The sequence below is a fragment of the Lynx rufus genome, unplaced genomic scaffold (assembly GCF_022079265.1).
Source record: "Lynx rufus isolate CCGP_SWC_20201006 ecotype Redwood Valley unplaced genomic scaffold, mLynRuf1.p SCAF_7, whole genome shotgun sequence".
Classification (NCBI taxonomy): Eukaryota; Metazoa; Chordata; class Mammalia; order Carnivora; family Felidae; genus Lynx; species Lynx rufus.
In genome coordinates, this window is record NW_025814889.1 from 133,070,559 (window position 1) to 133,086,780 (window position 16,222).

Genomic DNA, 16,222 nt, shown 5'->3' on the forward strand with positions numbered 1-16,222 from the left:
AAATTCTGATTTTGTTCTGTGTTGTAGAAAGTAACAAATGTCCGTAGTAATATTATTTGTAATAGCTAAAAAGACGAAACAACTCAAATATCCATCAGCTGACGGATAGATACATAAAATGTGTTTAAACAGCGGAGTATTACTCAGCCATAAGGAGAGAAGTACTGATTCATGCGACAACACGGATGAACCCTGGAAACGCTGTGCTGCGTCAAAGAAGCCAGACACGAGAGGCACATAGTGTATGATTCCGTAACATGAAACGTCCAGAGTAGGCAAATGCACAGAGGCAGAAAGTAGATCACTGCTTAGGAGGAAGCGTTCGGGGGGAGGAAGGAATGGGGAGTGACTGTTAATGGATACGGGACTTTTTGGGGTAATGAAAATATCCTGGAATTAGTGGTGATGATGGCGCAATTCTGAGAATATACGAAAAGTACTGAATTGTACACTTTAATAGGGTGCATTTTCTGGTGCGTGAATTAGATCTTGTACTTAAAAAAAATTTTTTTTAATGTTTATTATTTTTTTTTGGAAGAGAGAGAGAGAGCATGAACAGGGGAGGGGCAGAGAGAGAATCCCGAGCAAGTCCTGAACTGTCAGCACGGAGCCCAACACGGGGCTCAAACCCACGAACCATGAGATCATGACCTGAACCGAAGTTGGACACTTAACAGACTGAGCCACCCTGGCGTCCCAATCTCGTATTTTTCAAAGTACAATATTTGAAAATTTATTGTCATGATTATCAAGGAGTTACATGAAAAGAAACAGATTTAGGAATAACGTAGGATTCGAGAGAAATGCTAATGACTCTGCCTCTAATCACTGATGCTAAACTGTTATTGGGATGACTGGACGATTGGATTAATGCTGAGTCTTCTCACTTACCTACGAAGTATAAATTTGGCTCACTGAATGTAAAAAATCAAATCAGTGTGTCTTTTTGTCTGCACGGAGGCAGGCAGGAGCTGTACAGCTGGAGGTGTTGCTGGGTCCACAGAACCCCCACCACTGAAACCCATGGTACAAAAATGGAATCAATGAGATATAAACAAAGGACAGAGCCAGTGAGAACGCTCACCACTAGCCCAGCATGCGAACATATGGATTTTTTTTTTCCTACCCCCAAAATTAGAAAGAAAAGTCCAGGGCAGTCTAACACACTTACCCAAACTATGGCTCACGGATATAATGATCTGGTTTCTGTGCATCTTCTATCTTCTTTTTTTCTTTTTGGTATGCACGACAAATGATCTAGTGACCTAAAGGAATAGTTTGACCTAGACATAAAGAACTTAAAATTTAAACGGAGGAAGAGAAGGAATGGACTGTTCTAGGAACAGAGTTATTCAGTATCAAAAGGTCAAACGAGGTTGCTGCAAATCCATCATTCGGTGAAAATATTAGAACGAGAATATTAACCTATATTAGGTGGCTGAGATCTGTTACACCATGAGGGTGCAAGTATTTTTAAGTTTACCAAGCTCATCATCTCCAAAGAGTTTTGTAACACCAGACCTGGACCCTTCATATAAACAAATACTTCTTAAAACAATAAAATAGAAAAAAAAAAAAAAACACCCCAGAAAGTAGACAGTGTCGTGTCTATCTTCCTTCACCCAGCGTCCACGGAGACCAGCCATCGATCCTGCCTCACCGTTTCCTGAATTCCTCAACCGCAAGTTACCTGCAGCCATTCCTTTGAGCTGCCCTACTCTGAAATCTTGCTTTCCAAGATTACTTTCCTTCTCGATTCCTTCCAGCCTTCTCATTCCCTTTAATGCATCTACACTTTGGCCTCATCGAGACATCAGGTCCAATAATCTTTTTATTTTCTCGTTATCCATCACTTGAACCACTTCCTCGCTCCCCTCCTCTCCCCCCACTGCCATGGTTTCTGCTTTATCTGCTGCTAATTCCTAATCCAGGAGTCAGGCAGACCATTTCTGTCAAGGACCAAATTGTAAATATTTTAGGCTTTACGGGACAGTTTCCATTACAACTTCTCAGCTCTGCTGTTGTAGCACAAACGCAACCAAAGACTACATGGGAGCCAGTTAGTATGGTTGTGTTCCAATAAAATTTTATTTGCAGAAACAGGGGGTGACCACATTTGGCCTCAAAGCTATGGTTTGCAAATTCCTGTCCAAATCCTATTTCAATTCAAATACGCTTTCTCATTCCTACCCCCAGGCTGCTCAGCGCTATTGGAGAAAGCACACATCCTGCAAATTAGGACCCCCACAAATTCTGGCTCTATCGCTCCATTGCACCCGTGTCTTCTCAGCATCTTCTTCCATTCTCTCGAGTGGCTATTCCTAAATCTCAGCAGACCTTTCACTGCCTTTATACCACTTCCCCTCAGTCTGGGCAGGTGACCTCAGTCGATGAGATATGGAGGCCACGACATACAATGTGTGGCACGTGAAGGCTCAATACATCTTAATTAGTAAAACCCACCAAACCCACCCCTCACACTCTGACACATCCCTTCCCCTCCTTCCTTACGGGCGCTCAGGGTAAGGTGAGTGCCTTTCTGTTCTGGATTCTAGCCCACTTGGCCCTGACTGTGCCCCATCTCAGGCTAGCCGCCCCCCCCCCCACCTCACCTGCTCTGCTCTCCAATCTCCCACTTGGTTTCCTTCCCAGCAACAGCCCCTGACGAGCTCCCTGCCCCAGCTTCACCCCCCTCCACATCAATCCTCCACACTCCCCCCTGCTTAGGAAACAGTAATTTTTCTACAACACATTCAAAAAGCCACTCACGTGGCTTAAAATCTTTAGTGACTTGCATTCTCTTCAAACTGAAGTCCAAACTTCTTAACCTGGCGCACACAGCGCTTCGTCATCCGTCCTGGCGTCATTTTCCAGTGCTTTCTTCCATTATTTCTTCACGCACACTCTCCATGGCTGCTTTACTAAGCTGCTTTTGATTCACTTGTTGAATGTTGGGTACCTACCGTGTGCAAGGCCCTGGGGTCGGTGCTGGGGCTTCAATAACCAACAGGCAGACGTGGTCCCTCCCTCAGGAAGGCGCCATCCCACTCGGGGAGTGGGGGAGACATCAGACAACTTCATGGATATGCGATCCCATGCCACTCGAATGGCGGTACGTGCTAGAAGGATAATTACGGGTACCAAGACAACACAGAGTGGGAGGGGATCCGAAGTAATCAAGGGGGTCAGGGAATCCTGTGGAAGCGACGTTTGAGCTGAGCCCTGAAGGAGGAGTGCAGCGGGGAAGGGCTGGGTGGGAAGCGTTCTGGTCTGAGGGAACAACAGCGCCAAGCTGGTGAAGCGATTTGGTTTACTTGACAAGCGGAAGCATCACCAGGCTGCGGGGAGAGGCAGAAGCGAGACCGCGCAGGGCAGTGGAAGGCTAGCGACCTTCAGGAACAGGGCGACAGTCCGAGAGGTCTGCCGTCTCAGCGGGGGAGCAGCAGTCGTCAGGTCCTCTGGCCGCTCTGGGGAGAATGAACTGGAGCTCCCTAGGATCTCTTTGGTCCGTCCAGCTGGGCTCTATTCCTCAGCCTGCAAGGCCCTTTCTGGAAGGATAGGGGTTTCCTTGCTCCTGAGAATAAGCGAGGAACTCCTGGGTCCTTTTGGAAATAACCGGAGTGGATGTGGAGGGTTGGGAGGGGGCTGGGGGCTCGGGGCTCTAAAAGCAGAACTAAAGGGGCGCCTGGGTGGCTCAGTCGGTTGAGCTTCCGACTTCGGCTCAGGTCATGATCTCAGGGCTCGTGAGTTCGAGCCCCGCGTCGGGCTCTGTGCTGACGGCTCGGAGCCTGGAGCCTGCTTCGGATTCTGTCTCTCCCTCTCTCTCTGCCCCTAACCCACTCGCATTCTGTCTCTGTCTCTCTCAAAAATAAATAAACATTAAATAAATAAATAAAAGCAGAACTAAAAACATGGAAACTGGGGGTGCCTGGGTGGCTCAGTCGGTTAAGCGTCCGATTTCGGCTCAGGTCATGATCTCACGGTTCATGGGTTCGAGCCCCACGTCAGGCTCTGTGCTGACAGCTTGGAGCCTGGGGCCTGCTTCGGATTCTGTGTCTCTCTCTCTCTCTGCCCCTCCCCCACTTGTTCTCTCTCTCTCTCTCTCTCTCTCTCTCTCTCCCTCCCTCCCTCTCAAAAATAAACATTAAAAACAAAAACACGGACACTAGAGTAAAAATAGCAAACTTTTCTACGGCACTGGCCAGGTCCAGATCCTACCCTGAGCACCTGATGTTTGCGAATTCAGGGACCCCCTCTGGCGGCCCCATTCCGTAGATGAAGACAGCGCCACGCAGAGGCCACACAGCCAGTGGCTGGGCTGAGATTATGAACCCAGGCACGGTGATCCCAGAACCTGAGCCGCTAACAACTATGCAATCCAGCCATTCTTTGGCCTGTGTTGTGATATACATTACATCTACTGTTTTAAAACAAAATACAGTAGGAAAAGTTTGCTTTAAACAGTCACATGCATTTTAAGAGTGAGAATAAAAATAAAATATACCGCGTTTTATATTTACCCACGTATTTTAGGATTGCCCACATGACTTCCCAGCTCCTCTGCCAGTACCGAAGCTCTCTTTTGATAACCTCAGGCCATGTGACTGAACAGTGCCCTCAGGGCCTTAATTTTGGCTACTGTATTTTTCAGCCCTGGAACTTTCGTTTCATTCATTCACTCTTTTAAAAAAAAATCTTTTAATGTTTATTATTTACTTTTGAGAGAGAGAGAGCATGAAGGGGGGAGGGGGAGAGGGAGACACAGAATCAGAAGCAGGCTCCAGGTTCCGAGCCATCAGCACAGAGCCCGGCACAGGGCTCGAACCCACGGACCGCGAGATCACGACCTGAGCCGAAGTCAGACGCTCAACCGACTCAGCCACCCAGGCGCCCCTCGTTTCATTCTTTCTTCACAGATACTTGTATTCTGGTGAAATTCTCCATCCTTCCCTCTGTGCTCTTGATCATATTAATCACAGCTATTTTAAAGTACTTATCTTACAATGTCAGTATCTAGCTTCTCTGTGGTTCTGCTTCTGTTGTCTGTTTTTCTCGTGTATTTTAAAAGCCAAAAACTTTGCATGAGAAATTCTAGGAGCTCTTAAGCAAGGGCTTCACTGTCTTCTAGAAGACAGATGGAACGCAATACAATCCCTTTGCTCCACTTGGAGCTGGGTTTCGGCATTTGTGAGGGCTGTTCTAGTTCTGGTCTGTTCTCGCCCCTAGATGGGAGTTGTGATGCCTGGGGCGTGGCCTGTCGCAGGTCCCAGCTGAGAGCACGCTACTCACCAGAGCCACTCCAGTTTGGCAGACCCTAAGCTCCACCCTCTGTCTGTCTCCCAGAGCCGTGAGATGATGAGAACCTTTGCCCTCTAGAAGCTGCCTCCCTTTAACTTCTTGGCATCACATCCCTAACGTGTGCAACTTAGCAGGAGTAGGTATTTCAGTAAGAAATTGCACAAAGACTTCGGGGCTTTCTCCTCTGTGACTTCCTCTCTTCTGGCATATTCGCCCCTGGAGTCCCTGCCACCGGGGATGCCCCAAACTCCAATCCTATCTCTCAAGCTCAGTAAACAGTGGAGAGCCCAGGCCTCTGATTTTCCCTCAGTTTCCATCATCCTGCTCTGCGAATAGGCAAATGATCCATGGTGGGAAAACTGAGGTGAATGCGGGGCCAACTACAAGTAAACTAGTTTCCTACTTTGCTCACATCATTTCTGACACCGAATGTGGGTTCTGCACACCAAGGATTTCTCTAATTCTCTGGGGACACTAACTGGGTGTCCTATAATTTAACTCCATTCTGGCACTACCCAGAGTTAGTGCAAACACCACAGATGAGAGGCCCAATCCCTCAAGACCGTCCCCCACTTCAGTTGCCACTCACAAGTCTAGGTCTCACGTATTTCTGACCTGCCGGGTATAAATTGAGGGATCCCATGATCCCCTCCTTGGGGCTGGTAATTTGCTACAACGGCTCACGGAACTCAGGAAAGTGCTTTGCTTCCTATTACTAGTTTGTTAGGAAGGATACAACTCAGGAACAGCCAAATGGAAAGATGCACCGGACAAGGTATGGGGAAGGGCCCAGAGCTTCCATGCCCTCTCCGGGTGCACCAACCTCCCAGAAACTTCACGTGTTCGCCAACCTGGAGGCTCTCTAAACCCCACTGTCTGGGGATTTTTATGGAGGTTCCGTTACAGAGACATGATTGATCAAATCATTGGCCATTGGTGATGAACTCAACTTCCCTAGAGGTCAGTGGGTGGGGCTGAAAGTTCCAGCCCTCCACTGGCCTGATTGGTTACTCTGGCAACGAGCCCCCATTCTCCAAGACGCACCTCAACATAAACCCAGGTATGGAAGGAAGGGGTTTATTACAAATAACAAAAAGACTCTTCTCACTCCTATCACTCAGGAAATTCCAAGGGTTTTTAGGGAGCTCAGTGCCGGGAACCAGCGATGAAGACCTAACATATATTTCATATTATATCACAGTGTCACAGTCCCCTTCCTAGGATCTTGACCCATCATGTGTTTTCTACCTCGGTTGTTTTACAGGACTTCAAACCAGCTTTTAATAGTTTTCCAGCTTTAACCAGTATTTTCGGTGGGAGGGTTAGAACAATACTATCGACTTCATTATAAATGGAGGCAAAAGTCCTCCTTGCTCACTGGCTTTAGAGGAACTTCCAGCTAATTTTTATAATTAAGTATGCTTGGTACACAGGCAGTGGCCAAAACTATTTTCAATGATCTTTCTGTGGTATTTGTGAAAGAAATGAACTCATAGTAACAACATCCCGGGGGACAGCCACGCACACAAACCGTCACAGTCATTGAAACCAGTACTAATTGGTTTCCACATCAACAGTCTCCGCAGAACAGTTAATTTGGTGACAGAAGTAAGAATCAGTTTATTTTTAGGCTATTCAATCCCCTAAAATTCTGGAAAGTGCAGCAAGGGGACTGTGCTATCATTCACTGACCTTACTGACACCAAAGTAAATTTCTTTAGCCTCAACATGTTGGCTTCCATTGTTTGTACTTTTGACCTGAGATTGAGGCAGTTTAGAGTATTTATATTAAAAGCTTTATAGTTATATGAGTTAGTAAGCATTATTGCACATAAGAACCAATAAAACGACTCAGTCTTGGAAAAGTGCACAAACAACTTATTCTTTTACTAATTAACTTTAAAGAAGAAAGCATAATTATGATGTAGGCTTTGGTAACTGATAGCCAACAATCTGGATTCCCAATTGGCTTTCTCCTTTACCATCAAGGCCCAAGAATACTGCAACCCTTTTAGTGTTTTATAGGACAGAATAAAGAAGAGATTCCCCACCATTTTTGGGGGGGCAATCAGTACACAACACTTTAAAAAAAGGCCGCGTACACACACACATACATTGTGTGTCTACACATCAATATACATAGTAACTCGTTCCTTTTTATAAAGTGTCTTCATAGGTAACCTAAACGCCTAACTGGAAGCTCTTATTTAATGCTAGTTCTTTCTAATTTACTCGGAAACAGAACTGCTCAGAACTTGTGCTTCAACAAGTACTTGCGACCCCCAGGGATGAACTGCCTTTCAGCTCTTTAATAAAAGGGGTGCTTTTTCCCAACTGAGAAGTCCCTCTCTCTGGCTTGTATGTTTTAACGCCACTGGATGGAGAGTGAAAGAAGGGAACCAGAAACAGAGACAGAAAGCACAGAAAAATAACAGAAAAACACTTCAGAAGAGCTGTGTGTGTGTGTGTGTGTGTGTGTGTGTGCGCGCGCGCGCGTGCACGCAGGTGCGTGCACGCAGACTCACCCCATGTGGTTGCAGTCTTGAGGTTTTCCTCATCCACGTGAAAAATGCTGGATTGTGTTGGCTTCTGACAGTCCTTATTGCTTACCATCTCCTTCACTGGGTCCAATGTTTTGAATGAAGGAGAGACATAGAGCGTCTCTACAGAGGCCTGGTTACAGAAGGTAGAATCTGACTTTGACATCCTTAAATTAGGGCTGACAAACTCTTCCTTATTCGATGACCAAAACGATGGTGAAGTTGTCAATGTGTCAAAGCTTTCTGCAGCTGACTGCTTTTCCAGAGGCATTTGCAAAGGGCTTTCGGTTACGGTATTTGTGATGGTACTGCTGTCTGGTTTCTTGTCCAAACTCACATTTGTCTGCAGAGATGGGCTTTCTTCTGAGGGGGTAGGCACAGCGTCTGTAAAATAACAAGTAAGAACCATGATCAAAAAATACAACTGAAAACACTGTTTCAAACCCGTTGCAATTTTCTTTTTTCTTTTCCTTTTTCAAAAAATTTTTTTTACATTTATTTATTTTTGAGACAGAGAGAGACAGAGCATGAACGGGGGAGGGGCAGAGAGAGAGGGAGACACAGAATCCGAAGCAGGCTCCAGGCTCCGAGCCGTCAGCCCAGAGCCCGACGCGGGGCTCGAACTCACGGACTGTGAGATCGTGACCCGAGCTGAAGTCGGACGCCCAACCGACTGAGCCACCCAGGCGCCCCTCTTTTCCTTTTTTTAAAGTAAGCTCTACACCACGCATGTGGCTTGAACTCATGACCCTGAGATCAAGAGCCACATGCTCCACGGATAGAGCCAGCCAGCCGGGTGCCCCCAAATCCATTGTAATTTTAATAATGGTTTTTTTTTTTTTAATTTGAGAGAGAAAGAGAGAGAGAGCAAGCAGGAGAAGGGGTCTGGGTAGGGGGAGAGAGAGAGAAAGAGAGAGAGAGAAGCTTAAGCAGGCTCCACATTTGCCTGACATGGGCTCGATCTCTAACCCTGGGGTCATGATGATCTGAGCTGAAATCAAGAGTTGGATGCTCAACTGACTGAGCCACCCAGGCGCTCCTAAATCGGATTTTTTGATGCTATAACAGGATTCTCTATTTAGTTGTTTCTACTTTCTTACTATATTTCTCTTCTGCCTATATAAAGTATACCCCAGCTATTACTGATGCATTAGTCATTTGGTGGCCGCTTCTCTCTCTCTCTCTCCTCACTGAAGCACAAGGAAAGGAAAGCTTCAAATAACTTGTCTTTAAATATTTTTCTCTTCACCCACTTATCTGTCTCTGAAACCACTATATTTTTAGAACCTTCAAACGTTCATCTTTTACAAGATAAACTAGAGAAAATATGCCATATCATACTGGTCTATCCCTACAGAACCCCCAGCTACCAAAAAAAAAAAAAAAAAAAAAAGGCCGTTTTCCCCTGTAATAAAAAAATGTCTTCTTGCCCTGGTGTCTACACAAAGCCCATAAAAGAAAACCCTGCTTTCGGTAGCAACCTAATTTTAATAAATCCTTTGTCTATGTGGGAGAAAAGAAGCAATCTTTCAGAGCCGTTGTGATGATTACCAAAATGTAAGTTCCGTCAGGGCGGAATCTTTATCCATTTCATTCATTAATATCACCACAGTAACTAGAATATGACAAAGTACCTGGAGTATAAGGGACAAATAATATTTATTACAAATAGAAGGAATTGAAAGGAGCTGATATTTAAGGTAGGTCTGATATAGGAAGACCTACTGAATCTATGACTTATGAGCCCGGTCCAAATTTCTAGACGCAAACTGTTACCAACACTCCGTGCTAGGGCTTGCTCTGAAGTAGTTTTACCTGAAGTTGGATATGGAAAGAAAGAAAAGTATTTTAAGAGATACAGTTGATGAAGTTAGTGCATCATGGGCTGGGAATGGGCAAAAGGAAGACTGAGCAGAAGCTCCCAGAAGAGGATACAGGAATTGTGTAATTCACTATCGAGTGTCTACGTATCACCATGCACACCACAACACAGCCTCACAATGCACATTTATATGCCATCATCACCGCTGTCAGGCCCTGAGTTATTACAGAAACACATTTTCATCCACAGTTGGAGGCCAGCCTGGGTGAAATGGCTGCTGGGACGCCACAGCATTAGACAATTCAGGACACGTACCTCACTCCCTCCGTGGGGAGTTCCATTTCTCTCCAACCCTCTCACCTCCAAGCTCTTCCATCTCTTCAAACTGATTCAAGCAGCCTGTTCTCTTGCCCTGAACCTGTTCTTTCCTTTCCTTGCCCTCCCCTGTCATTGTCTTTCTCACCACACCCTGTCTGGGGCCCTGTACGTAGTCAGCCTTACACTTCCTCATTCTCACCAGTCCGGCCCCTCCCGGCAAACAGGCCCCCCCGAAGAGGCCTTCTTAGGAGTTATCTTTGTGCCCCAGCACTGGAGAGTGTGACCCGTAGGAAGTGTTCAGTAAACGCTTGTTAAGGAGAAGGACAAATAGAAGCACAAGGATAAAGAAAGAGAAAAAGTAGTGCCTTTGTTTTTTAAAAAGTCAAATCAAGTTACTAAAGAATCATTAAAAGGAAGAGTAAATCGGTAGATGAAAATAACTTCTAAAATATCCCTAATTTGCATATGACTGAGTTGTAACTAGTTGGTAAAGGTTTCTGTTAAAGATGCGAATATATTTCCCGGCAGAATGCTAGACTGACTAGCGCCAAGCACATGGATACCTCACCATGTTTACATAAACGCGTTTCTTCAGAGTGGATTTTTGTCAAATATTTTCCCATTGGCTTCTATTTTACATCTGAGAGAAATCGGGGGAAAAGCATTTTTCTATAGTAACAGAGTCACCTTAACACTTAGCAATATGGACAGTAAGATAATTCAGAATGACAATGACTCTCTGATGGAAATATTCACAACAACACTCAATCTAAATCTCAAATCTGGGATGTATAAAGTCATCTAACAGCCATCATTTTATTTGCTTATTTTCTTATTTTTTAATTTTAAAGTAACCTCTATACCCAACATGTGGCTTGAACTCATGACCCCGAGATCAAGAGTCATATGCTCCTCTGACTAAGCCAGCCGGGTGTCCCGAGCCATTGTGTTAACGTTTAATACAAAAGCTTAACATTATAAAAGAAAAAATTATCTTCAAATTCAACGAAACAAACCAGACTGAAGTCTATCTATCCACCCTCTTTCCCATCTGTCCAGGAGGAACAGTCTTCTGGGTGCTTAGACTTTGGTTTTTAGACTGGTAATCTTTTCAATGAGTAAAACACTATGACCTAAAAGAAGAAAGCATGACAACAATTCAAAAATAATGATTTAAAAAAGATTTTTTGATAATGTTTATTTATTTTTGAGAGAGAGAGAGAACACGTGCGCGCGAGCACGAGCGGGGGAGGGGCAGAGAGAGAGGGAGACACAGAATCCGAAGCAGGCTCCAGGCTCCGAGCTGTCCGCACAGAGCCTGATGCGGGGCTCGAACTCACAAACTACAAGAACATGACCTGAGCTGAATGAAGTCAGTCGCCTAATGGACTGAGCCACACATGCACCCCTATTTTATTTTATTTTTTTTAATGTTTTTATTTATTTTTGAGACAGAGAGAGACAGAGCATGAGCAGGGGAGGGGCAGAGAGAGAGGGAGACACAGAATCTGAAGCAGGCTCCAGGCTCCGAGCTGTCAGCACAGAGCCCGACACGGGGCTCCAACTCGAGGACCGTGAGATCATGACCTGAGCCGAAGTCGGATGCTTAACCAATTGAGCCACCCAAGCGCCCCTCAAAGTTTCTTTACCTTTATTACCATCTATTTCTCACCCTGCACCCCCAATACTGGACCACCCCCTCCGCTTCTCTATCTATTTAAATCCTATCAACTTCTCAAGGCCTCTACCTCGACTACTTCTGGAAACCATTTCCAATCACACCTACCTAATCCTTCCCTTCTCTCAATAATAAATATTAGTTTCTGTAAACTCATTTTTTTTCCACCTAAGAATATGCTGTATACAGCCTATCACACATCGTACTAACTTCCCACATTCTGACTTTAGAGCCTCGACCATGCTTTAGCAGGTAGGAGGTCTGCAAAGGTGAGTTAAATAGGATAATTTATAACTTATCTAATATAAGTGTTATATGTGGATTTTGTGTATAATAATGTACAGTGCATGTAAAGGCTAAAAATTAAGATTAAAGATTAAAGATTTTAAAGAATAAAAATTAAAGATTAATCAAGAAACACTTGTTGAACATCTACTGTTTGCACTGGACTGTATTTAACTCTGCAGGCACGTAAGTGGAAGTCATAGTTCCTACTGTCAACGAATGTTAAGATCAAGCATGGATTTTATATAAGCAGATAGGTAGGTAGGGAGAGAAAGAGAGAAAGAAGGAAGGAATATATGTACATATACGTGTATACCTACAAAAGTATATGGACAATAAACATAGAAATAACTAATGATACAAGTTACCAGTTAAATTTCACAGTGTCTAAGAGGTTGCAGTTTCTCAATAAATGAGTAAACGTGAAGAATAAATGTGTATAATACAGTAGATAATAATACACTAAATTTGTATAATACAGTAAATATTCTGTATCTGTCGAATACAGTTTCAGATCGGGTTCCCCCAGAAGCAGACTTGGATGCAGGGAGCGGGTTTGACGGTCGATCCCAAGGGCACGAGTGAAGGAGTGGGCATGGTAAAACAGAAAAGGGATCAAGTCAATAGAGCGTACTACTGACCAGATTACCATGGTGCGCAAATGAGATTCGGTCCTGCGGGGTGCTGCAGGGTTGTCCTTTCAGGAATGGGAAGGTGGAACACGAATTCAGAGACTCTCGCCTTCACTGGCTGAGGGTTGCGCTCACTAGTGCTAAATCTGGGGCACGTCTAGGCGGTCCCGCACTTACGCCGAACAGGTGGTGTCTGGGCTCCAGAGGAAACCCCGGTAGAGGACACTCGCGGTGGATAGGGGGACTGGTCACCAGGACTGCCGCTGAACCCAGAGGTAGACCAAGAGAATACGGGGTGGGGGCATTAACAGCATTTGCTACAAGACATATTCATTTCTCAGTTTTCCTTTCCCCATACCCACTGGAATGACAGAAGTGGCACAAAGAGGTCCAGACCTAGGACGGCAAATAGAACAGGAGAGAGGAGAGGACAACAGAAGATGGGCGATGTCAACACTGTTGGAAAAGGAACCATGGACGGAGCGAGGAAGCAAACCCCAAATACCTGCAGAGGGGAAGCCAGTGTGGAGGAGATCAGCTCTTACCACAGAGCTCCAGAAAGTCTCAGGAGTGGGAGGAGGGGGCGGCCTGGAAGGCTGGGACCTTGTGCCTCGTTATTTTGGGGAGAGGACCTTCTTTTGTACAAACAGTGGGAGGCGTTGTTGTTGCCTGGACGTTCAAATAACTGCAGAAGAGTGTGGATGGGCTGTGCTCGTTATTGAGCTATTGTCTCTTGGCTTTGTGATGCTGGGGACGGGGCACCACAAGGCACACCTCTGCTTTGCCGCTTCATTTTGAACTACGGTTTTTCCAGAACTATATGACCCTACTATACTTTCTTTCGGTTCTTCAAATTTGCCACGTTTCCTCTTTGCACCAAGCCTTCACCCGTGCTGTTCTTTGTGCCTGAAATGTTCTTCTTCTTTATACCCAACTGATTTCCAGTTTCCAGGGTTATGTCCGTTAGGTGGACAGATCTCTGTGTTTTTGCTTGTGCTGCTCCCTCAGCCTAGGATGTCCTCCAGCCCTGCCCTTCTCCTCCATCAAAAATGGTTTCATTTGTCCAACCCCAATTGAAATACTACTGCTTTTGTTAAACACCTTTATCCTCCGAGTTAAAACGAATCCCTCTTTTCTTTGCTTTTGCATAATTCAATGTGAATATTCATATTTTTCACTCAGTTCATTGTTTCAGAGATTAGCCACTCGTTTGACAAATATTTATTAAGTACAAGGACGTGGCAGGCACTCTCCTAAGCTTTGTAACGCTAGTAAAAACTTTGTTGTTTATGACTCATTATAATTTGTTTACAGATCCATCGCCTCCAGGAGACTACAAACTCCTTCAGGGCAAACATCTTGATTTCAGCTCCGGTCATGATCTCAGGGGTTCGTGAGTTGGAGCCCGTGAGTTGGAGCCCGCCCGAATATTTTATATTCCATTCCATTCCATTTATATTCCCCGGGCTGACAGCGGGGAGCCTGCTTGGGATTCTGTCTCCTGCTCTCTCTGCCCCTCCCCCACTTGCTCTCTACCTCTCTCTCAAAATAAATAAAAACAAACTAAAAAAAAAAAAAAAAAAAGAAATGAAAAGTCTGGTAGAACCTGCTGTACCAAGTGGCTCTTTACTGACAATTCTAATGGTTCATAAGTGTAAGTGACTGAAGTTTACCTTGGGGTCACTCCTCTCCTCCCTGGTGTCACTTTTAGAGATGCAGGGCCATGTGGAGGAGGACTGAGTCATTAAGTACACAACTGGCCCATTGTCTTTGCCTATCTGTCTCTTCCCAGAAGGGCTTCGGGGTAGATGTTTTCTTGGAGCCATATAAAGGATGCACAACATTTATGGAAAAATTTCTGAACTCCGCGGGAACTCCTGGGGATTTGCTGGAGAACAGCAATAAATATTAACTCTATATGGTTGAATACAAAGCACAGAAACCTATACCCTGCAAACACAAAAACAATTGTTTCGTGAGGGCCTCCCAACTTACTCTGGGAGCGAATTTCTCTGAATTCCACTAAAAAGCAGAGAGGACTACAGAGTGAATTAATTTGGTTGGCTTGCTTTATCAGGTTTCTCATTTTCTTTCAATTTAAAACCTGCGTGTCAAAGAGCTTTGTTCTCAAGTATCTGTCTGGCAGACTCCGGGGTGAGAAGCTCAGTATTAAATTATGAGACTGTCCCCGGTTTTCTTTACTGTACAGTGTTGTACACCTGCCAATATACTTGATTAATGCAAAACAGGACCTCGACACATCGGTCATTGTAAAGCTGGTTTGATTACTCTTGATAGAAGCTTATTCCCTGTGTGAGGCATCAGACTGCAAATTTAAATACAGACTATCACTAAGATGTCTGCAGTAAGGAAAAGGAAAACCAAACCAACCAACCAAACAAACAAACAAACAAACAAATGCATCACCTCTCCATGCTCTGAGCCTAAGGACAAAAGAGAAGAGCTATGTTGGCGAAGGTACCGAAAATGTTTTTGCTCATTTGGAGACGATGATGAGATCATTTTTGAAAGGGAACATTGGATTTAATTCCGGGTTAAGAGACTTTGCCTACAGGTAGGAATATTCCGTACTGGTAACTCTTTTTTCAATTTTCAATAATTCCCCTGCCTCGTTTCAGGTACTGTAATCATTGCATATTATTTTATATTCCATTATATGGTGACTCTGATAATGGGTGTTAATTCCAGCCCAGCGATTGCTGTGATCAATTCTCCTGCTGGTCTGACGCACGGTATCCAATTACAGCTCCAAGGCGGAGAGCTGGCAAGCGTGACAAAAGGTGGATGCCAAAATAGGTCTTTCTGGAGCTTAAAAATGTGTAGCCGAAGGAGCTTCTACTTTTGCAATTATTTAATCAAAGGACATAGGATCTGACGATAATAGGTCTATTTTGCTAAGAGGCCACAGTTATAAATTATTAATATAGAGGAGTCATTTGAATTGCTCATTAATATATTGGTTTAAAGTAGACAAGCCACTAATTTTAAGGTGGATGTGAAACTTGAATAACATGTTTGACATGAAAATCTTAATACGGTTTTCTTACAGTGTACGCGCGAAACCTCAAATCATCATAATACGTTAGAACAGCTATATTCTCCCTCTGATCCGTGTTAAGTGCGTGCGCACACACAGGTGCAGGCTCTGAAAATTTCACTTCATCATATATCACTGCGTTTAACTGCAGAATATAGTGTACCCAAGTTTTACAAAGAGAAAATATTTTGGAAAGCATGGCTATGAAATACGGCAAGTATATTTACTACTTCTTTCAATATAAATTTGCGATAATGGTTTAACTTCTCATAAGAAAACAGAGACATGGGCATATCTAAAGGTACTTTTCTTTAAAAGCCTCTTCAATAGACAACCTACAACTTACAGCTTCTCTTTTAAAACAGGCTCAATTCTTTTTTTTTTTTTTAAAGTTTACCTTTTTTTTAAAAATTTTTTTATTATTTTTTTTTAACGTTTATTTATTTTTGAGACAGAGAGAGACAGAGCATGAACAGGGGAGGGGCCGAGAGAGAGGGAGACACAGAATTGGAAGCAGGCTCCAGGCTCCGAGCCATCAGCCCAGAGCCCGACGCGGGGCTCAAACTCACGGACCGCGAGATCGTGACCTGA

General features: G+C 44.4%; 1 protein-coding gene across 2 annotated transcripts in view; it reads right to left on the minus strand.

Moving 5' to 3' along the window:
- The window catches only part of ENTHD1 (ENTH domain containing 1), a 105,924-nt gene that overhangs the window by 11,550 nt on the left and 78,152 nt on the right, over positions 1–16,222 (minus strand). The window contains exon 1 of one of the 2 annotated variants that reach the window (XM_047065817.1): positions 7,824–7,896. In XM_047065817.1, coding sequence (XP_046921773.1) covers positions 7,824–7,828 — 5 coding nt within the window. In that variant the 5' untranslated portion in view covers positions 7,829–7,896. Of the gene's footprint in view, positions 1–7,823; positions 8,223–16,222 lie in introns of those variants that run through there. The other variant, XM_047065816.1, reaches the window with a different exon arrangement.